Raw genomic sequence first — 23,584 nt, 5'->3', positions numbered from 1 at the left:
AAGGTCATGCTTAACTAATCTTGTGGCCTTCTATGATGGAGTCACGGCCTTGGTGGATGAAGGGAAGGTGACTGATGTAATTTACCTGGACCTGAGCAAGGCCTTTGACATGGGCCCCCATCACATCCTCATCTCCAAATTGGAGGGAGGTGGATTTGATGGGTGGACAACTCGATGGATAAGCAATTGGCTGAAAGGCCGCAAACAGAGCATGGTGGTCAATGGCTCTATGTCCAAATGGAGGCCAGTAACGAGCAGTGTCCCCCAATGGTCTGTCTTGGGACCGGTGCTCTTTAACATCTTTATTAATGACATCGATGAGGGAATTGAGTGCACCCTCAGCAAGTTTGCTGACGACACCAAGCTGAGTGGTGCAGTCGATACGGCGGAAGGAAGGGATGCCATTCAGAGGGACCTCGACAGGCTGGAAAGCTGGGCTCGGGTGAACCTAATGAGGTTCAACACGGCAAAGTGCAGGTTTTGCACTTGGGCCGGAAGAACCCCAGGCACCTGTACAGGCTGGGAGGAGTTGTTCTTGAGAGCAGCTCGGCTGAAAAAGACCTAGGGGTCCTGATAGATGAGAAACTTAACATGAGCCAGCAGTGCGCTCTGGCAGCCCGGAAAGCAAATGGGATCCTGGGCTCCATCAGGAGAGGGGTGGTCAGCAGGGATAGGGAGGTGATCGTCCCTCTCTACTCTGCTCTTGTGAGGCCCCATCTGGAGTACTGTGTCCAGGTGTGGAGCCCTCAGTACAAAAAAGATATGGAGATTTTGGAAAGGGTCCAGAGGAGGGCCACAAAGATGATCAGGGGGCTGGAGCACCTCCCCTATGAGGACAGGCTGAGGGAGTTGGGTTTGTTCAGCCTGGAGAAGAGAAGGTTGCGGGGTGACCTCATTGCAGCCTTTCAGTACCTGAAGGGAACTTACTCCCAGGAGGGGAGTAAACTCTTCGAAAGGGCTGACAATAGCAGTACATGGGGAAATGGTTTTAAGTTGAAGGAGGGAAGATTTAGGTTGGATGTTAGGGGAAAGTTCTTTACTAGAAGGGTGGTTAGGTCCTGGAACAGGCTGCCCAGGGAGGTTGTGGATGCCCCGTCCTTGGAGGTGTTCAGGACCAGGCTGGACGGGGCCCTGGGCAACCTGATCTAGTAAATGTGTATGTTTGGTGGCCCTGCTAGGCAGGGGGGTTGGAACTACATGATCCTTGAGGTCCCTTCCAACCCGGGTAATTCTGTGATTCTGTGATTCTGTGATTCTGTATGCAGGTTTGTGGCTTTATGAGCACAGTGTCTCAGAAAGGTACAGTAAGCCTGGGCTGGCCCACACACAGCTCCTGCTGCGTGGTATACCTTTCCTTTCACTCTTTGTGGCGAACTGTGTGATTATTTAGTACGCTGAATTACACAAAACCACAAAATTTTCTCCTCTGTCAACACACCAGCTTCCAGCTAAACCTAGTGCAGGGCTTGGGATGAGCAGCAGACACCTCAACCTCTGGCTGGTTGATGAATAAATAAATACACTGCTGAGTGAATCTGCAGCCCACACCTTCCTCTACTGCCATGTCTCTTTGCTTGATGCTGCCTTCTTTTTCTGGAAGTGCTTTCTGAGTTGAGCTCCCCTGCAGAGAGCTGAGAGTGGAGATGCACAAACGGCAAGACCCAATGGCTGCTAGGCCTGGTGAGTCCCACAGGCCCCTCATTGCCAGCAGCAACAGTTTTCTACTGGCCTGTAGAATCAAAAACAAAACAGACCACTGAAACTTCAAACTCTTCTATTTCTCATAGTTCTGTCATGTATTTTTTATTCTATTCTATATTGTTTTAATTTGGTTATTGTATTTTATTCCTTTAATGCAGAGAAAAAATGCTAGCCTTTCAGGTCTTCACCCTGCAAGGGGCAAAGTGGAAACTGCCTATTAATCACCTGTCCTTTTGCAAGAATTCATACAGTTCCCAGCTTGTGGCTGAACCTCATGTCCATGTAAAGTATAGAGAAGTTATTCTTTCTTGCTGTAGTCATCTTCCCATCTTCTAGGAAACCAGGCTGGTCAAGCTCAGTTAAGAATTTATAGGAATTTTCTTGGGAGTACGTATGAAATATTACTCAATTAAAATAAAAAATTGACTGATATCAAACTCATTTAAAGTTTAGTGTAACATATTAAATTTGTGAGGAAAATTCAAAATTTGAGGAGGGCTTAAATCCAAACATATTTTGCTACATAAATCCATGGTCAGAATGCCCAGATCAGTGTTTATTTATTTCCTATGTGAACCACTACAATCACTCTGTAATAACTAGTGATATTTTTTACTGTGATCTCACTTAGGTAATGTAAAAGTTTTAGTTTAAATTTGTTCATGTTTTCATCTGAAATGAAAATAGTTCTGTAGTGAAATATGATGGAACATGTACTGCTTTTCATACATGAAGTAAAAGCAAAACTCTGGTGATTTTTAAGTATAATGTGCTTAATTCTTGTTATGTATTTGATAATTTCTGTAGATGTTGAAGTTAGTTAAACAGTTAAAGTTAGGGATAGTTAAATTTAGAATAATACATTCCATGTGTATAATCTGCATTTGCTCAGGAATGTTCCAACAATTCACAAATACAAAGGTGTACAGAGCAAAATCTAGAAGAGCAGATGACATTTTTTATTGAAATGTGTGTTGTTTTACATCTTGCACTGGGAGTTGTTCTGGATTGCCTTTGCAGGCAATTAGAAAACTGAAAGCTCCTGTGACATTTTGTATTACATATACACTGGTCATCTGGGTGTAAATATTTCCTTCTAAACTTTACTTACACACTAGTACCAAATTTCTAAGTAGGTGTTAGACTGTCTCCAGAGCAACTTTGATATGTGCCATCATAGGCTATAGGACATGAACATCTAGCAAGTCTCACCTTCCCGAGGATGGCTTTGCATATCTACTGAATATTCTGTTGCTTTCACAGATACTTCATTTGCTACATATCTTAACACTCCTGCTTTGTCTTATGTAAGGGCAAAACTTGGAGCTGCATTATAAAATGTGTGCAGAGACTGAAACAGAGGCAGTAGGCAGCTGATTTTAACTTACACCTAAACATGGTATTCAAATGTTAATTGGGTGAATAAATCTTGTTCATTTTACAGACATGAAAATGTCAGTAGAATAAAACTGGTTATCACAGAATAATAGTCTCTGACACTTAATAAATGCTAAGGTGTAGCTACTTATTGAAAGTATACCCAAATATCCTATTGCTGTTTGTCGAAAACAAATATTCAGGAAAAAAACTGCTTGTTTTCCAAATGGTTGGCACTAAAACCTTGGCATAATCCTAACTATAAGCCTGCTGCAACAATGCAGCCATTTAGGTTACTGAAGGGCAGTGTTTTTTAATCTCTTTTACCCGAGTGTTGTTTTACATAATTACTTTAACTTTACAAATTGCAATCTAGAGAGTAAGTTGTTGCTTTCAGGTGACAGAGAATGAAGATAAGAGTATTTACGTTAGTTTTCAGAACTCAGAATAGTTTTATACACACATCCAGTTAGGACCTTGAGCTATGCTGTTCAGGAGTTTTGAGGCCAGAAGTGGCCTCACATTTTGATGTGATTGTTTCCCTCTCCCTCCAGAGAATCAGTATTTTTGTATTTACTTTTGCTGCTCTGTACTAAAGATATAGAATGCATAAGTAACTGTGTTAACTGTGGGTGGTGTTTCCCTTTTCCACTTCTATAGATGGAAGACCTTTAACTCTGGATGAAATATGGAAAAGTGTTCATCTGTGCTACCAGGCTCGCCTGCAGGAAGGACCGTGGGACACTATTACACAGCAGGTGAGAAGCCACTAGTCCTTTACACAATTGATGAATGCAATATGTGCCCAAATCCTCACTGGTCTTCTTTCTCTCCTGTATGCAAACAAAAGTCTTATTGAGGTACTTTTTGAGCCACTTAACCAACAACATTTTCAGACCTTGATTTTGAAGAATTCACCATTTAAAACTTAATGTGGCAATATCTCTCATTACAAATATATTACCAAAGCCAGTCATGAAATGTTTTGGTGATTTCTGTGTAATCATGGATTTGGGTAAATAAAAAAGTAGTTTTACTTACCTGTGTTTTGTCTAGTAATGCAATATTTCCCAGATCATCTGTTAATAAAGTTACTAAAAAGTCTGTATAATTTTTTATTTTAAGAAAACTTGCAATTCCTAGGATAGAAGGAGAAAAAAATTCTCTCTCAATCAAATAATATGTTATTCCTGACAACTGTGCTTAAGAATCACTGGTTAATAAATACTGTGTTTTACAAGAGGAAACAGATTAGTGAACTCTTCTATCACTGCCTTGTTTTAGAGCTATTCAAATCACTTTTATTTGAAGTGGTCTTGAAGTCACTAGACTGTTTCAGCAATTTATACCATATTCCTGGAGTTGCATGGTGGCTGTCTTGAAAACTGTCTCATTTGTGCGTAGGAAAAGTGACATATGGCTCAGAGCTGAGCTGGTTGCTCCAAGCCTGCAGAGCAAGTTTGGACAAAGAGTGGAGTCTCTCCAATTGTGAAGTTTTTTGTCATCAGAGGAAGATATTGATGCCTCTATTCCTTTACTGCTTCAATCATTGGCTTCTTGATCTTAGCTCTTTTCAGGTACACAGGTTTCTTGATGCAGCAGCTGGCACAACTGGAATGTAACCTCAGCTGAGGTCTATGGGTGTTCCCATAATTCAACTAATACAACTTAATTACTGTTTGTAAATGGTACTCAATCATGGGAACACAAGCAACATTCATGTTTTTGCAGCCACAGACTATTATATGTATTATAATGCCTCCCTGGGAATCTCACAGGCATTGGTTATCCAGTGTTCACCGTGCATTTCTGAATTCTAATTGTGAGTTTGCAGACTCTCTTAATAGATGCTTTTAAATAAAGTGCTAATTACCCAGTTTGTCTACTGCAGGATGAAGAAAACTAGATTTTAATAAAATAATATGCTAGCAGGTAGCTGCCTATCTTTACAAGAAAGTTTTATAGTTCAGATTGTGAAGTTTTGTGATTCATAGCTGAAGTGTAAGATTTGTAGCTAAATGATCATTGTTTCTGCATAGAGAGGTAGAGGATTCAATTAACTTTGCCTTCATTGAGTGCATCTTCTTGCATTTCTGGTAGATAGAGACCAGTAACCCTACAGTCAGATGTTAGGAATCATTCAATGTTATCATCTCTAGTATTTCCCAGTGGAGTTGTTCTTGTCTGTGGATAGTTTATATTCCCACATGCAAAAATGTGTAGAAGTATCTGCTGTGTGCACTTCAGAGGTTTTTTTGACTTCTGTACACTCTTCCAGATTCCTCTATGGCCCAAAGCCACTTTCACATTCAATAGAAAGCGATTTCTTTCTTTCTGTTTGATGCAAAGTGCTGCAAGAACCTACAACCTTGTATAAGTAATAAATCATAATGCAGTGCTACTGTGAGGAAAGTGTAAGGAATATGTTTGAAATGTGTAAAACCAGAGCAATGGGATCCAAAAGGCAAACCAGAAAACTCCCGCCTCAAGATTACTCTTAATGAACAGTAAGGTAAAACTGTCCTGCATCTTATAACTAGAGATGTGTATGAGGCTTATGAATATGTGTTTTATGGATGGTAAAATGTATGGTGTGCTGAAACTCTTGAGTTGGTGACACTTTTCCAGGGGCAGTTCAGACTATGAGTCCAGTGACAAACAGAAATTAGGATATGAGAAAGAATATTTCAGAGAAATTATTAGTTTTACAGCAAAATACTTTTGAACATAACACATCAAGGCATTATTCCATTAAATAAGGACACTGCGGACTAAGTTAAACCATTTCTTCTAGAATAATACAGACTGAGCCTCAAGCATGATGTTGGAACTGCTGGCAGGTAGAAAATGGAGACGATGAGATCCTTAAGCAGTTCTACTAAACATGTAGTTTAGAATTACCTTTTTTCCCCCTACATCTTTTGTACATATATCTTCTCCCTGAAAGCTATGTACCTGTGGCTTAAGGTTGTTGAATTTCACTGTTTTGAGTGAGGTAAGCCTGCTTCACATCAGTATTGAACAGGGTCGGTAAGCCCCAGCTGTGTTCCTGGGTTGAAAATGTGCTTCTTTGCATGTTTGTGAGAGAGAGCCTCTGGGAAAGCAGCTTTAAGGGGTCTGTAGTTTTAATTTTAGATGAGAGCAGAAAGGCACCAGGCAGTGAGGATGCATTCACTCGTGGTCATTCAGTCTAGTGATCAGAATGTGAAGGGAATGCATGGTTCTCAGTACATTCCTGGCAGAGTTGGAGGGGAGGGAAAGCACTGGCACTATTTGCAGTGCCAGCATAGTAGCATTATAAATGCCAGCAACTGCTGATATAACGCTTCCCCTTGTAAATTGAGAGATACGCATGCCAGATTGTATATAAGACAACAGTGAAAATCAGAGAATTGTCACAGAAATTATAAAAGATGCTTTAAGCGATTGCCTGCAAGGCTCAGATCAAAACAAGTTAGGTCTGCAAGAAAAAATGTGTTTTTTGCCCTCAAGTGGGTCAGGGTTTTGAACTGAAATACACAGTTTCTCTTCTCTTCTGCATTTCTGCTGACCCATTTTGTTATGTGGGTTATGCTTTGCCTGCAGGGACGTGGATCATATAATGCAAGTCACTGGGCAAAATCACCAAAACAAGCTTGAAATCTCAGAACACGTGAACAGCAGAGAAAGAACATTTGGGGTTTTGCTCCTGAACAGAACAAAAAATTTAGAATTTTACAAGCAGTTCACCATTAGGAAAAAAATGAACAAAAGACTGTCATTGGATAATATTACTTAACATTTAACCCTTGATTTAAAGGGTTGGTAGGTTAGGGGGGAAATAGTTATGCTGCCATTTATAAATCACAGATCCACAAGTGTCAACTGAGCATTAGGTACTTGTGTTCTGTGTCTTTTATGTGATGTGCATACTCTTGCCTTTCATAACTGGGACCTGAAGTGGAATGCTGCCTAAGCTCTGAAGAGTTCAGGTGTTTAGCACCTACATTGCCTATGCAGTTAAAAACAGATTTTAGGTAAAACCTGAACTTTTTTTGTTACCTTTGATTACCATTGGAAAGTCACATTCATTTTCAAGGAAAATACCTTCAGATGTTTTTACTGACTAGATGATTTTTATTGCAGAAAGCAGAAATCATCTAGTTACCTTCTCATAAATAAATTAGTATGATAAGGTTGCATACTATTTTATAATGATAATTGATAAATGGTGATGATTTAATTGCACTTCCTCTAGTAATAATCTTAAAATGTTCAAATGAAGTTCCTATGATTGGCTTTCTTGTGAGTTAAATCTCCCTGGAGTCTTCAGTCATCCCTTTTCTACATCCGGAGATAACTTGCTTTAGCTGTTTTAAATAATACAAATCAATTATAACACACAGCTGTTTAACAAAACTTCTAAATGTTGCTACAGGTCTCTGTGGGTATTTCCTGATGGTTTATAATGACATCAATTTAGCACACCTGGTAAGATCTGTGTGAGCTGGAAGTAGCTTAATTCTGCAATGACAGGAAAATTAAGGAGTATTTATGGTTACTGTTGCATTTTAGAACCCTTGCCAACTGTGATTTTAGCTTCTTTTTATGAAGAGTCAGAAATGGAATTGCAGACATTGCATGTCTGTGTCCCGAATAGTTTTCTTGTAACTTGGTGAGTGCTTTTGAGGATATCCTGTATTAGTTATTACTCCTTATGTACTTTGAAAGAATGGCTCTTTGCCTTTGTGAATTAATAGTTGCTAGAAATGGGCTCTTCTGAAGAAGCTGCTTCTGATGTAACTTTTCATGAAGTACAAACAAAATAGCTTTCCTTAGCTGCCCTGCAGCTGGTTTATTCTGTTCCAAGGGAATTACGATGAAATCCCAGCCCTACATCCTCCTTGTCAGTATCCTAGGGGACCTTTTGGACTTCTCAGGCTTCTAGCCCTATTTTTCTTCCCTGGTTGCATAGCATTTCAAAAGTACTTATTAAGCCAGCTATATATTGGCTTTTAGAATGAATAAGAGATATAAATGTTCAAGAGGGTGGACTGGGGGGAAATGGACATATCAGGAGAGGTTGAAAACAGATTGATGGTCCTGAAGAGATTTCATTTCATAGTAGAGTACAAAACAAGAAACATTCTGTATAGCTTTGAGTAACTGGATCAAGCTAAAGGAAATTTAAGGTAAATGTTAATAGTCTATGCAAAGTCTATATAAGTAAAAGTCTATACAAAGGAGTGAAGAAACAAGTCACCATGGTAATGCATGCCTGCAAGATGTGTTTCTCTCACATATGCTCTGATATTTAGCAGAGAAATCCAGTATCGTTTTAGGTAGATACGTAGTGGCATTGTATATAAAAGCTCCAACCTAATGGTCCTCCTTTATGTAAGCCAACATCAGACCCACCATATGAAAATCGAGGTACCAGGGGCATCCAAAGTTGGCAGAATTCCAAAAGTGACATGGTGCAATGTTAAATGATGAGACGATTTAAAAGAAAAAAGACCTGTAAGTATAGGAGAAACTAACAAGACCCAGCAGTGGAGAGCAAAGAAGAGAAAAGAAAAGAAGCAAGGGGGAGATAACCTTATTGTTCAAGTATACAGGCTTTACCATGGGAAATGTATAGTTTACCAACCAGGAATTTATATAACAGAGATAACTAAATGTAAGTTCATTTAAGAAGGCTATATTTTATCTTCTGTCACTTTGGAAATCTCCCCTCATGTGAATGGAAGATGTGCAGCAATTAAAAGTGACTACATAGTTACAGCCAGCCCATAAGCATTGATGAATGTCAAGTTCTGTCTTCTATTTTTACACACTTGCTTTTCTAACTTATGGCCCACTGATGCATACAATTACCTATTAATAGTGAACTATAAAGACTTATTTATTTCCCAGACACCTTCTAGAAGTTGTTATGAAATACTGGAATATTTATTGGGTTGGGCCATAGGTGAAGACAGTATTCATTTCCATCTTGTCTTTGTCCCGACAGGTGTTTATAAAACTGTGTCCAGGATAGAACAGCTTCAGTAGTGGAAAGTGAAATGTTCCCACCTCAAAATACTATGTAAGTTGGTAGTGAATGGTTCTCCTAGGAAAAGCAAGTGGAAAAGAAAGCTGAATCTAGGTCTCTTGCATTTCAGATTAGTTCTCTACTTGCTTGTAGAGTCAAGTGGGGTAAAAACAACCATCTCTTCTTCCTATCTGAAACGTTCTATGGGAGACCAGGTTTGGTAGGCTTGCCAGCCTCTGTTATTATTTTTTTTTTTGTGTGTCTGTTTTGAAGCAAACAAGATAATTTTAAAAGCTGCTGAATATATCTGATCACAGTCAGGAACAAGTATAACCAAAAGTTTTCTTAGAAAAACTGTGAGTGTTATGTTGTCATAAACCCTGACCATCCTCTAAGAAACCAATAAGCACAATCAAGTGTATGAGCTAAAGCTTAATCAATGTGTAGTGATGATAGAATATAAAATCAAACATCCAAGGATAGAACTCGAATTGCATTATAATGGGAGGCTGAGCAATTGAAAAACTGCCCAATAAACGAGAATGAAAGCTTGGTGACTTGAAGGTCCTGTAGAAACAGTCTAAAAAACTAATCTGTGACTCGGGGTCTGAAGGATTATAAAAGTTACAGACTGTGTGCTCCCTCCCTCCTTCTCCATACCATGCCAGTTTTTACTAAAAACAGTTCAGACTCAGTGTATCTATTATCAAAATTTGAATTCAAAATCTGTGTGCATGTCCCTAGGCATGCGAGTGGACAAATTTCATGTATTGTATATTGATTTGATCTTTTGCTTGTTTTAGTGCTTTGGAAATGCCCCAGAAAGAAAGACATCGGCAGCATTGGGATGCTGACTGTAAATGCAGTAACTGGTGAGGTCTGATGCAGGCCTGGATTTCAGTACTGTAGAAACTCACATTGTCTGTCAGCCTGAATTATGCTCTCAGATGGGTACAAAAGACACTGAGATTCCTTAGAAGTTTCCAGTGGATACATTAATATGGAAGTATCTTTCCTGTGACATTGCAGAAAAGATTAATCTAGTGGTCTAACTTACCATAGAATCATTAAGGTTCAAAAAGATCACTAAGATCTTCCAGTCCAACCATCCACCTGTCACCACAGTGCCTACAAACAAGGTCCATAAATGCCAAATCTGCTTTTCTTAAACACCTCCTGGGACAGTGACCGTACCACCTCCCTGGGCAGCCTGTTACAATACCTCACCTCTCTTTCTGAGAATAATTTTTTCCTAATATCCAGCCTGATCCTCCCCTGGTGAAACCTGAGGCCATTCCCTCTTGTCCTGTCACTGTTACCTTGGAGGTCAATCCCCACCTTGCCACAACTTCCTTTCAGGCAGTTGAAGAGGATGACATAGTCTCTCCTGAGCTTCCTCTTTTCCAGACTTTAACAATCCCTTTTCGCTCAGCCACTCCTCATAAGATCTGTGCTCCAGACCCCTCACAGCTCCATGGCTCAATTTCATGAACGCATCTTCCTTAAAAGGTTGTTTCTCCTTTGGTATGTCCCTGCTGTTCTGTAATCTTGAATAAATTCCTAAGAAAGGAAGATCATTGTTGTCTATGTGATGGTCTGTTAAAAGATCTTCCACCGTGTTTCAAGACTTAGCTCACCTTGTATAACCCATAAATAGAAACCAATGCTAGTTAAGGGAAGCTGGTGGTGATTCTACTGTTTTTCTTCTGTGTTGTTCATGCATCGTTAGTTTCAGACTGTTCAGCTCTTTTTTGATTCTTCACCTGCAAATGATCAAAGCTGTTGGCATTTACTAATAACACCTCTGCTACATAAAGGGATTTTAGCAGCTCTGTCCCACGAATTACTGATCTTATGTTTCAGGGTCATAAGTAAGAAGGAATTTTCTTACTTCTGACTATATATTTATTTATCAGTTTCATCTGAATCATGTGTTTTTCTTCTGTCATTTGATACTTAGCAGGTAGTTGTAATGTCATCTCTCTTACATGTCCATTCTGTCATATAAAAAGAAGCTTTCCAAACCTAAACTTTCAAGAACAGCAGAGAACTGCAGTATTTTTCCAGTGTCTGTGCTTTTTCAATATGTAGTTAAGTATCTGAAAGACATATTCTTTATAGTACTTCAATAATCCTGTCCATTACATCACTTAATTTATAGCAGTGTTAACAGAAAAATCAATAAACATTATTTCTAAAATGGCAGGGATGTTAATGGTGTGATTTAGAAAAGGAAAAGGATTCAAAACTCTGAGCAGAGCACATTGATATAGTGTTGTAGAGGCACATCTTGCTGAAACTGTGGTAGGGAGGATTTAAATCATTATGGCTCAGTCATCTTGAAAAATGTGTGTAGGTAGCTATTCTTAGACATACAAATCTTTCTTGCCATATTGTGGGATTTTGCTAAGTGGGGGAGGCTGTATAAAGTATATCTTAACAGAAGGTTGCTAAGATTGCTCTTAAATCATTTTGAGTCATATCAACAGTTGCTATGGATCCCCTGCTAATATTTTTGGAAAATTATTAGTACAACATCCTGAGGAAAGAGAATATTACCAGCATGGATTGGAAGGTTGTTTCAAAGGGAAAAAATCCAAGAATGGAGAAGAGGGGTTAATACTTACTTAACACTAAAAGTTTCTGTGATAAATTGAAATTGTGTGGCTGAAAACAAGGAACAGTAATGTACAATCTAGCAAGTAGGTTTTGTTTAAAAATTAAGCATTAATTAATAATGCATAGTCACAATGATTCAAGTTTCTTCCAGTAAGACTTTATGGATATAAACCTAGTCTGACTAATTTCGTAGGAGGTAAAGACCAAATGGTAGACTAGTACTAAATGGTGTAACATAACAAAGAGGCTTAGCTGATAATGTTCATATAGAAATAAAAAGTGGTAGGAGGATCCTGGCCAATGGCCAAGGTACAGTTCAGGATAGCCTTTCAAGCCCTAGTGCTGAGGCCTAGTACTTGAATCCTCATTGTTCTTGTGTAGAAAAATTGTGTCAGTGCTACGTGTTGCATTTGCAGTTTCTCTGGTAACAGGAATTCCACAGATATTCTCTGGTAGAGATTTCTTCAGAGAGATGCAATGGCATATTTTCTATCTGGTCTGACATTACTCATTGTGAGGAGTCTTCCCCTTGCAGCAGACCTGTATGGATCCAGCAGTTCATTACTGGAATGAAGGTGATTACTGAATGTTCCCCTCCTATTGAATGCTTTTATGAAAAATTTTAAAACACATGGCAACACTGATTGCACAGTATGAGAGACGTGGTTGTCATGTATGTCACATTCAATTAAACTCCATGTGAAAGACAGCTGGCATGGTCATAGAACTGCTGTAAACTTTGTAAGAATGTCCAATTTTGTTTCTACAGCACACAGGCTTTTGGTCAAGCCCTTCTGCGGATTTTAATTTTTTAAAAATTATTATTAATAAAGCTCCTAAATTGCTATTTCAAATGTAATTTAGGTGTTTATACCTAAGCACCTGTGCTCTCAAGTTTTGGAAGCAGATGCTATCAGTGGTTTGGAAGCATTTAGAGAAATTCATGGAACCACTTGTCCATAAATGGCTACAAAATTACCTCACACACACTAATACAACAAACATGCTGAAGCAGTACAAGGGGGATGAACCACAGAGAAGGATCAAACGTGTGTTTTTCTAAAATAATCTTTCCAACTGCTCCTGTGAGACACAAGATATGTTGCTAGATGGACCAATCCAGTAAGGCGCTTCTTGCATTCTTAAGGCAGTCTGAACTTCGGTAAAGATAATGAAATCATAAAAGGAGATGGGTGTTCTCCATAGAGTCAGAATTGTTAATGAAACTGCATGGAAACTCCAAAGCTCACAATGTCAACTGATGGCTCTTAAAGCTGAAAGTTGATTGGAGCCCTGCTAAGGCTCTCCTTTTTGTATATGCATTGCATATAATTCAAGAACAAGGGGATATACCACACAAAATGCCCTTGCAAAATGGGAGCTATGACTCCTAAAGAAAAGGTGAGTTCACACTTGCATAAGCTTTTGGTCTCAGGAGAGAGTCTGGTGTTTCACTTGTGCTGTCACAGAAACTGGACCCTTTATTTCCTCCTTGTATCTGATATAGTTAAATTAGCATCCTGCTGCCTTGCTGCAGCAGAATTTTGCTTTCCATTCATTATCAGTGATAAATAAGAGGTGGAAATATTTGCCATCACATTTGGTAGCTGCAGTATTTCAAGCTCAAAATTCCAATGGAGCCTCTCTTCCCAACATCTTTTTGTCCAGGAACTCCTGGAACTATAAAGTAAACCCTTTAGGGGTGCATTTGTCAAATGCTACTACGGATTATTATTTTTTTAATGTACCATTTTTTAATCAGGGTGGGAAATCTGTCCCCTGTATCTTTTCCATACTTCCACAGCTTGCTGGATCTTCCAGCTTTGCGCCTTAGTTGAATCTCTTAACTTAAGAACAGATTTTAAATAGTAATTAATTAAGACTATATGCCACATAACTAAAATTGTGACAACTGAATTAATCTCATTTTGGCAAGCATGGAAGAAGAATCATCTGTTTATTTTCTTGGAGAAATGGCTGAGATGCCATTTCTTGACAATGTAATTATGGACCTGCCAATTTTCAGCTATAGAGGTTTTTTAAAGAATCCTAAATGCAAGTTACATGCTTGTGAGAAGTTTAGCCTTTGAAAACATAGTTTTGTCTGAGCGTCATCTAGTGCTTTGATTCCAATTGTTCTTAAATTTAATAATGAAAGCCTCGTTTTACATATGTAAGTATTAACAGTGTTGTCTATTCATGATATATGTTATGCTTGTCTTAGGTATGCCTTCCAAGTGTATTGTGTTAGATATTAAATAAGATACTAAATTTATATATTAACTGCAAAAAGGATCATCACCTCATCACTCTGTAATTGCTTAGGTGAACTGATTTCAGGAATGAAACATACCAGATCTTGGCTATCTAATTAGTTATTACATTTTTCTAATTCTCTGCTCTTAAAATATTACAGTAATTTGTTAACTCTGCACAAAAGGTACTCATACACATCAGATCTTATGGAATTTCTGTTGTTACCACTGCTGTTAGTTACAGAAATCACTACATGGAGATGATGTTTATCCTTTGAATACACCTGAAGTAGAAAAGACCTAAGATGTTAAGTTATCTGAAGAAAAAGTTCCTATTTAAACTCATTTCCACAAGCTGCCCTTGAAAACACTAATTTTGGATAACAGGCTTTGTCTGTGACTTTTTCATTTGTGCTGTGCTTTAGACAAGAGAAGCAAAAAGCTTAAAAGATTGCGGACAGAAGTGCCATTCGGGTTTGGGATACACTCTGATAGATCTGATTGCTTTAAAAACAGAAGAGCTAGATTGATGTGTTTGTAACATTTGACTGCAGACATTTTCAAGTGTCACATTCAGCAGAAGCTACAGCTGTCAACACAAGTAGCAGTACGTTAGCAATATGGAGATGACGTGTGCGTGGAACATGGTGGTCAGATCTCTGTCCAAAACAAGAGAATAATTTTCTTGTAAAATGTAGACAAAAAGCTGCATTTGGACTTAATGTCATTAGCAGAGTTTTAGGTATTGTTTATAGAAAAAAGCACTGTCAGTTTGTGCCATGAAGTGTTTGTTTGTTCAGAACCAGATTTTCCACCTTCTTGGCCATGGTGGATTCAAAGCAGCAGGTTCAAAGTGGTAGGTGTGCTTCATCTCACAGAATTTCTGTCTGTATTAAGTAACATCATGTATTTGTGCAGTGGAATCCGCCAAACCAACTCCATTTTCCTTAAGAAAAATCTTCGCAGTTTGATGAATTGCTTTTTCAGCTTTGACTTTAAACTTGATGCAAAAAGAAAGCTTTGTTGGCTGTGTAGGGTTTGTAGTATAAAAGGATTAATGTAAACTTGCCACTGGAGTTAGCTGATACGTCTTTAGAGATACACAGGGAACACATCTATTAAATCATGAGGACAATTTCAACTGCTCTTCTGCAAAGAGCTTGAGAATAAATCAGAATCCCTCTGGAGGCTTCTCCAAAAAGTGATTCAGTAATTGCAGAAACTTGCTTTTTTTTGGTTTAGTTTTCACTTTTTTATTTCATTGGAGTCCTTAGCTAGCCTGTAGTTTTCCCTAGCTCAGTATCAGTGCAGATTTATTTTGTTTATCTCAGAAAATGCAGGAGAACAGGGATAGCTGCACTTTTATAGTTATTCTTTAGCAGTCTTTAAAGACAGAAGTAGGTTGTTTAATCTCCAGCAGGCTTAGCAGTAGGAGTGCTTCTCTGGGTTTTACTGCAAAGTTACAGAAACTCTCCTCAGTTATATCAGGAGGATGACTTGGCTTCTGTTTGTAAATTGAACTCAAGGTGACTAAATATGTTACCCATCCCAGGTAATAATAAACTGTATCCCATGCCCCTAAGATATAAAGAACTTTTGATATGTATATATATATATTGATCTAACAGGTATTAACAGCAATCACATTTCTTATTATCATTTCTCTGTAACCAATACCAATCCTATTACTTAAACATTATTTTTATGAAGTGGCTGCATTAATAGCAACGTTGTGACCCATGTCAGTAGAATGGAAAAGTGCTATACAGTTAGTATCCTAACAGCTTTATTGCTACGATTTGCACCTTCTAAGTAAGTGATAAAAGATCCTGGTGTAATTGCATTTCCATAATGCTGCTTCTGCAACACAGCAATAGCATAGTAATGGAATTTCTGTTGTAGTATTTGCATTATTAGAGGAAAAACTTGTGTAAGAAGAAGGAAACAGTAGGAGAGAAACATTTGGAACGTTTTTCATCTGACAGCTGTTGCTGTCCTGTTGTCTTTGCACCATTGCTGGTTCTTGTAATCACAGTGTGCATATGGCTTGAAGTTCCCATAGCCCTCTTTCATGAGGGTTTGTTGCTTGTTACTTGCTTTTTTGTAGCTGAACTGGGGCAGATGTGTAACTGGAGCATGAAGTCTTCTTTTGACCTCAAGTTCAACACATGTTAGGTTACACATGTGTACAGTTATTGTTCTGCTTGTGGGACATGTGTTTAGTCTGAAAAGCAGAATTTTATTACTGTTTCTCTGAATGAAAGGAATTTGATTTTATTGACACGTAAGTTACTATTGGCATATATAAAATCAAGGAATGAAAAAGGAGTTTGTGAATTCGAGGTTGTAAAATACTTCTAGCATCATAACCCTGAGTCAAGGATTTTTACTTAAAACAAACATTTGTTTGAGTAATTGTGGTTAACAGTTGGTAAAAGGGGAAGGGCATGCAACTTCTTTATTCATCGTGTCATTATTCCTGTACCCCTAAATGGAAGAGATTTTAGGGTCATGATTTATTAATTCTACCGTCTTTTTCTGACCTCATAACTCCAATTGCAAACACTGCTGGGAAGATACCTGAAAACAATTGGTTCTGGCTTGTTTGGTAAGGTATCCCATGTGGAAGTTCTGACACCCCTTAGTGAGTTATTTTTGTAAAGTGACATCATGCAAACTAGATCTGGGCAGAGGTAGTTCAGGCACAAATCCTTTGCACTATCGTAAATGGCCATAAAAGTTATGATGTATGCTCAGGGGCAGGTTAATGTAGCACTGGAGAAAATAGAAGCCATTACTACTGGACAATCTCCAGCTATGACACAGAAGATAAATGGTGCTGTTACAACAGATGTACTGACAACAAAATACCTGCTGGCTGGGGAGGAGAAGAGCAGAGCATAGTACAGCTACCTACAGGCAATTACCTGAAGTAATGTTTATTTTTAACTTAAATCTTACATGGATAGTATTTCCTACATGCACTGCTAGATAAAGTGACATAATCCAATCTAGAGGAAGTTTTGTGTTTTATTCTACTTGCAGTTACAAACTACCCAATTTTTGCCAGTGTTCAGATTCATGTCTACAATTTCACTGTGTTACAGGAACTGCACAGACAGAAGATGAAGCTTACACCTTCACTCCTCATAACCTTGTGAGGGAAATCCAGTTGTGTTAGTAAATAGTGACAGAGTGGGTGAAGGACAGTCATGGAGCCTTTGTGTTCCTGACAGACTTTGAGAGCAGACCTTCCTACAACACTGACAAAAAGCTGCTTCTGAAACAGAGGTGTTTTTCAGTCTCTGGAAGCCTGTAGTCTTCATCATTATTGCCAAGAGCTCAGGCATACTACCTAACATAACCCTCAGTGAAAGAAAGTTAAGTTTGCTAGTTTGACCTCATAGTCCAGTAAGCTCACCCCAGCTGCAGGGATGGTTCTAGCTCCTCAGCTAACAAATTGGAAGTTGTCACACTGCTCAGTCACTATCAGTCTTCAGTGGCATCCTTAAGCAAAGCCACATTCATCACCAAACTACCGGGGAAATATTTCACATCTCTCTTCCATCTCTCTTATGTGGTTTCATATGAGAGAACTGAGCAAACAGATACAGAAATGGGTGCAGATCATCCTTTTGGGTCATTTGTGAAGTTACCTAGTAAAGGCAGATTCCTGCAGAGAGTACACTTGGCAATGATTTGAGTTTTCACATTCACTGGAGCTAGTTGCTCCCTGTAATAATCTGTTTCCCCATTAAAGTTGGTTTGGACTCAGAGATACACATATGTGTGGTGGACTGCAGTGCCTACTGCTGAGCAGTGTTACACATCAGTGCAGGGATAGGTGCAAGAAGATAAAGTTGCAGATTTCAGAAAAACTGCCCAGGTATCGCTGTCCAGAAGAGTTGAGAGCAAACTGTAAATGGGTTCTTTCTATACAGTGCCAGTGACTAATTGTGAGAATTGACTTGAAAGTCACAGGCATAGTAAAAGGCACTGCTATATGACTGATAAAAAATGAGAACACTGTTTGTTATTTGAAGTAATCTGTGTATGTAAAACTTTGGTAGGATTTAACAGGTGCCCAGAAGAGGCTAACTGCAGGCTAGTGTTGCTGTCCTAGCATCTTACTCAGAAAACTATTTCATCTGCACATTTCCTACATTTCCTGACAGAGCACTTTGCACCTAAACTACTTCTGGGTTGACAAGCCACTGCCCTTAGTTCTGGGCACATCTGCAGCCACCACCACCAGGGCACTAATTAATGCCGATTGGCCTGTGTGAAGCCAGACAGTTGCATATACAGCCATCATATAAGAATGAATTCTAGCCACTGCCAGATCAGGCTGAATCTGAACTGGTGACCTGACAATAAAAAGGCTTTGTAGCTTGATATCCATTCTGAAATCATTCAGAGCTTTGATAACTCTTGCATTTTTTATTTATTTATTTTTTTGGGGGGCAGCTGTCTGGTAGTTCTTCTTCAGAGCTGCTGTGTCAGTCATTTAACCATGAGTATACATTAAGCCTCATGGGAGTCCATTATGTACAGGATTTGAAATTCACAATTGGACTGAATCAGATCTGGTGCTCTCAGAATGTTCTCCCTGACCACTCAGCAGCTCTTCTCCTTGCCTCAGCCATTTCCCTTTTTAGAGACTCCTGATAATGGGCCTTGGCTTGATATTTCTTCTAATCTCTTCTCCTTTTGTGTTTTTCCTGTCAGACATGCAGTGTGTGATGAATCTGTATCTTCCAGGCTTTGAACAGTTCTGAACAACGTGCCATTCTTGCAGTTTCATTCCTCTTATTTAGGGTGGGAAAAATAAACTGATGCAATAAGCTTATTGAAAAATTTGCACTTTAGACACGACTGTTTACTTGACATTATGCCTATGGACTTTCTTGCTGAAAGATCTGTGCAGCAATAAACTTTTCTGAGTTCATGGACACTTCATTGTTGACATTAAAAATTATGTGTATTGTAGCAAGATTCAGACCACTCTGGCACTTCTGCATGAAGCAACCCGTGAAAAGTTGACAGATATGGGAGAGATGGGAGGAGGAGGATTTGACTAAACCAAACCAAGTATTCTCAGAGCCTTCGTCACATGCTCATATGTCATATGTTTACACTAAAGATAGGACCAAGGATTTTACCCTCTTGGAAAACTGGGTAGCAACACACTCTGCTTTTTTATATGGACATCTAATTGTTAGAGTTGGGGAATTCTTCAGTCTCACTATGTCATCTTCTAAGAAGAGGAAAAACTAAAAGAGAAATGCAGAACATACGGTTAATCAGTTATTTTAAGAAATTACCTCTGGCCTCCCTTTGTCACTCATTGGTAGTTGGTTCAACCAAGAAGTGGGAGGGGATAGAATGAAATACCATGTCACAGAATGGCTGGGATTGACCTTAGGCTCAATATTCAGCTTTGAAAATTTATGCTTTTTTTCCGAGATTATACTTTAGAGGTATAAACTGATTTAAGCTAGCAGATAATTTGAATGGATTTTTTAATTAAAACTGTAAAGATTTCTCAATGGAAAAAAGCATCAGTTCACTGTTACCAACAGCAGATGGTAGCATTAATGCATGCATTATCTTCTTGCACTGCAGTGTAAAAACACAGCCTTCTGAACATTATTTTTATGTGTTCTGAAGCTTTTGGGAAGTTTTTGAAGTTCTCTTAGAAACAAAGATGATGGCTCCTCATGAGAGTGTTCTCAGCATGAGAAACAACTGCCCTTTAACTGAAACAGACAATATGGGATATACCCTCTTTGCAGAAGATGACAGGCCAGGATTTGTTTTCTGTTGTAAGCAAGGAGTTGGAGAAGGAGTTTTTACCATGCAGCAAGAAGCCTTGATGAGCCTCCTTTCTTCAGTGCAGGCAGTGCAGTCACAAAATGCAGTCACAGAACTGGGGAACTTTATTTCCTAGACAAAGTAAATAAATATTCTTGGAGCATTAAATTTGTGTCTTTGCCCAGGGTCAGTTGCCCATCACGCTCTTGTTGCTATCTGCTGAGGCCATGGTGAGCAGCCCTGTGCTGCCAGCCAGGCTTGTGTCACAGAGGACACAGTGTAGAGGTGATGATCCTGCTGTTCAGTCCAGGTGGTCTGTGCCTGGTTCCCTCCTGGCCCCGGCTGTGCGTGGTGCTTTGAAGCTCGGGCAGATGGTCATGCACATTGTGCTCAGTTGTACACAGGCTACCTTATACACAGGCTACCTTAGCCCATGTGTACGATGTCTTCATTATCTGGGATCACCCCCTAGCTGTTCCCTGCTGTCCTGTATTAAGTGCTTACACCCTTGCTGAGTGTGAGGGTGAGGCTGAATTTGTTTATTGTGGCGGAAAGCGGTAACGGTGACCTCAGCAGCATTAAGGAAAATCAGTTCCCCAGAGCATGGTGCATGCAGACAGTCAGGTGTGCTCATCTCCTGGTATCACTGGTGTAAAAGCAGATGTGAGATCACTGTTACAGCCAGGGACTGAGTGCAAGCTTGCTTAATTCAGAACACATACTCAGAGTGAGTGGCTGTTGGAGAAGAAAGAGGAAATGTTATGGAACACTGGGCTGTGTTGTCAGCAGCTCCCTGTGCCGTGTGAAGTTAGAAAGGAACACAGGAAGTATTACTGTGGGGAGTGTGTCTGACTTAACTAAAAATCACAAAATGATTTTTTCCTCAGGATAATTTTGATTCGGCTTCCTGACAGACAATGACAGTTCAGGACATTTTTCTGTAGTATAGACTAAATGAGGATATGCCATCTAGTGGAAGCTAAAGCCACCTTCATGGCTCTTCCTCCTTGCTTCTCCTTACAAGCTCCACATTAAACTGTTTACTGCCCAGAAGAAGTTTGACAGGGCTTTATGTTAAAGAGATTTTCCATGGAGCAGCTTTGTTTTATATATTACATGTGATCAAATACAATAGTTTTGCCTATGCTTGCATTGGACAAATACTGATACAATAACTTGCACTGCTTTTGGAATCTTTTACATTTGAATTAAAACTGTGGCTTAGTGTACTTGGTGGTTTTATTTCTGTTTTTAGGTAAGATAATGTAATGTAGGTAAAATAATTGATTTGTTAATGACTTAGTAGAAAAACAACGTGGGTTAAATTCTGAAAAGGGAAAATTGCATCAAATGAACCCTCCTACATCTTTTTCAAATGCAGATGACATGTTCTGTTTTCTTTCTGTATAATAAAACAAATGACATTATTTCTTAGGAGCACCCCTTACTGGGACAGCCATTTTTCGTTCTACACCCCTGCCGGACTAATGAGTTCATGTGTTCTGTACTGGCCGGTTCACAAAAAGACAACAGGTGAGAAACACGACTGTGCTTTGCAAGGTGTATGTGCTGTAGATAAAGTAAGTCAGCTGGGAAGTGGGCATGGGCAGAACAGCTTCCTTGGTCCAAATGGAAGGGGATTCTGTATTGTCACTTCACTGCTGAAAATGATAACATGCTTGATACAGCTCAAGTGAAGGAGTAGCCCCATTTTAAAATACCTTATTACCATCAGCTGTATCTGTATTGCAGGAAAAAAACTGAGTAAGATCTTCATGGATTATGTATGTCTTTTTTTTCTAGACACAGAAATTACATTGTATTGTGGCTAAGTACGGTAGGCCCAGTTGTGGGTCTAAATCTACCCCTGAGTTATGCAAAGCTAGGACCCGAAGAGAATACAAATGCTGAAATTGATTGAAATTTTGTGGAAGGTAAGAGAAAGTTACATCATCTCCATCACCCTTCTCACATCATCCTCCAAAACTGTAAGAAAATTAGATAACTGACAAAAACATTATCTTTGCTTTTTGGAGTTCTTTGTTCAGTTCATTTAGGACTCAGATTTTGGTATTTTGCTTACACAACCACCTTATTACCTTTCATGTTTTGCAATGGAAATTTGTGCTGAGAGATATGTGTTTGGCACATTGCTGTGACCCTTCCTAACTGTCAGAACTTTCCTGAGAGGGAGGTATCTCTCAGGTGTATAGGAGCATTTTGTGGCAGACCTTCCAGCTCATGGTTGATGGTGCCATCCATCAAAACTCTGCTTCACTAATTTGAATTTCATCCCTTCTCTTTTTCCTGTTTGATGTCTCCACTTCAGACCCCTGAGCTTGAAGACAGGTGATACAACCATGTAGTAAAGCTACTGAAGACTTTTCTAGAGAAGAAACAGACTAAAGTCATTCTGTGTGATTGGTAAGCAGTACAGCACTGAAAGATGACTGTTCATGGCTCTCTCTTTGACAAGCACTTGTCTAGTTACAGGTGAAGCCGTAAGAGTTGGCTGCAGTTGTGATGGCAACTCCCAAACACCACCAATACTTGTTTTCCCTTGTGACAGCACTGACCCTCTGAAGTCGTTCATTTTCTTCCTTTGCTTTACCATGGTTATGAGCTTAACAGGGCTTCACACAAATGCACAAGCCTGCGGTTCCTGCTGCAGAGTTGAAATGCTTTGTTTGTGTCTACGTGCTTTCACATGCACAGTGTGTGAGAATATGTACAGAAAGGACTTGAATAATGTGGTTTAAGATTGTAGCAATCAGTGTATGGGACTACATTGCCTAGGGAACACGTTCTCCAGCATAACCTGATACACTGACCCTCTTATGCGGCATTATACACGTAAAATATCCAAATCTCAGGGCTGAATAAAACTAAGAAGATGTTCTATATGTCATGTTTAAGAAAGCAAAGTGGATCAGGACTCCATGAACAGAGAGTATTCATATTGTTAGTAAGCAGGTACGGTTCTGGAGTTCATGGTGCCTAATGCTTTCCTGTGAGAACATCAGGCTTTTACCTGCCTCGGTGCCTCTGAAGGAAGCTTTGCCATACCCTAAGGGAGTAACTGTTGTAGTCAATTAGTATTTATCATTGTTCTAGTAGTTGTTTATGTTTAGTCCCTATCCTGTAGTCTTTGCACAAGCCTCCCCTGACAGCTGTTGAAGTTTGAGCAAATAGGAATCACATAGTAGTGCAGTCACTGAGAAACAGATGTAACTTCTGTACAAGCCATCTTGGATTCCTTCCCAGTCACGTTTATGTGTAATATAAAACAGACCACTAGTCCTAAGCAGGATGGAATTGAAAATCTTACTTTTTATGTTCAGCAGTATCTAACGTATGCCACACCAGGGCTGGAAATGTAAGATACAGTAGTTCTCAAATAGTTTTTTATTTTTTTCTTCTTGATATTGTGATTGGTTGCATATTTTAAACTTGCATCATATGTTTTTAGTGGATTGAAATAAAGCCTTTGAAATTTCATTGGTGCAGTATTGTTTTGCAAACCCCTTGAAATTAATAATGAAACCACCTCATTTATCCTATTTGGGATCATACCAACCAGAAAAGGCATTTTTTTCCATGTAAGATTTGTAAAATGTGGACTTCCATTGATGTACCATGGCAGCATCTACATTATCTTTCTTAACACTTTTGGTAACATGTGCTTGATGGTTACATCCATAGCCCGTTTTAAAACTTAAGATTTGTATAAAAGGAAAAACAAAAAGCAGATGACAGCAGTTGTAAAATCTGTTAAACGTTCATCCCTATTCTGTCATCTTCATCT

At 39.1% G+C, this 23,584-nt stretch overlaps 1 protein-coding gene across 3 annotated transcripts in view; it reads left to right on the top strand.

Moving 5' to 3' along the window:
• Nucleotides 1-23,277, top strand: part of ATG10 (autophagy related 10) — an 85,099-nt gene extending 61,822 nt beyond the window's left edge. For 2 of the 3 annotated variants that reach the window (XM_085529660.1, XM_032441297.2), the window contains exons 5-8: nucleotides 3,739-3,836; nucleotides 21,215-21,312; nucleotides 21,583-21,713; nucleotides 22,109-23,277. In XM_085529660.1, coding sequence (XP_085385786.1) covers nucleotides 3,739-3,836; nucleotides 21,215-21,312; nucleotides 21,583-21,700 — 314 coding nt within the window. In that variant the 3' untranslated portion in view covers nucleotides 21,701-21,713; nucleotides 22,109-23,277. Of the gene's footprint in view, nucleotides 1-3,738; nucleotides 3,837-9,070; nucleotides 9,141-21,214; nucleotides 21,313-21,582; nucleotides 21,714-22,108 lie in introns of those variants that run through there. The other variant, XM_085529661.1, reaches the window with a different exon arrangement.
• Nucleotides 23,278-23,584: the final 307 nt, after the last annotated feature.

The sequence above is a fragment of the Coturnix japonica genome, chromosome Z, assembly GCF_054131305.1.
Source record: "Coturnix japonica strain WE chromosome Z, WE-NBRP24, whole genome shotgun sequence".
In the NCBI taxonomy this organism is placed as follows: domain Eukaryota; kingdom Metazoa; phylum Chordata; class Aves; order Galliformes; family Phasianidae; genus Coturnix; species Coturnix japonica.
The sequence above is the reverse complement of the archived record's forward strand: the minus strand, read 5'-3'. Positions and strand labels throughout refer to the sequence as shown.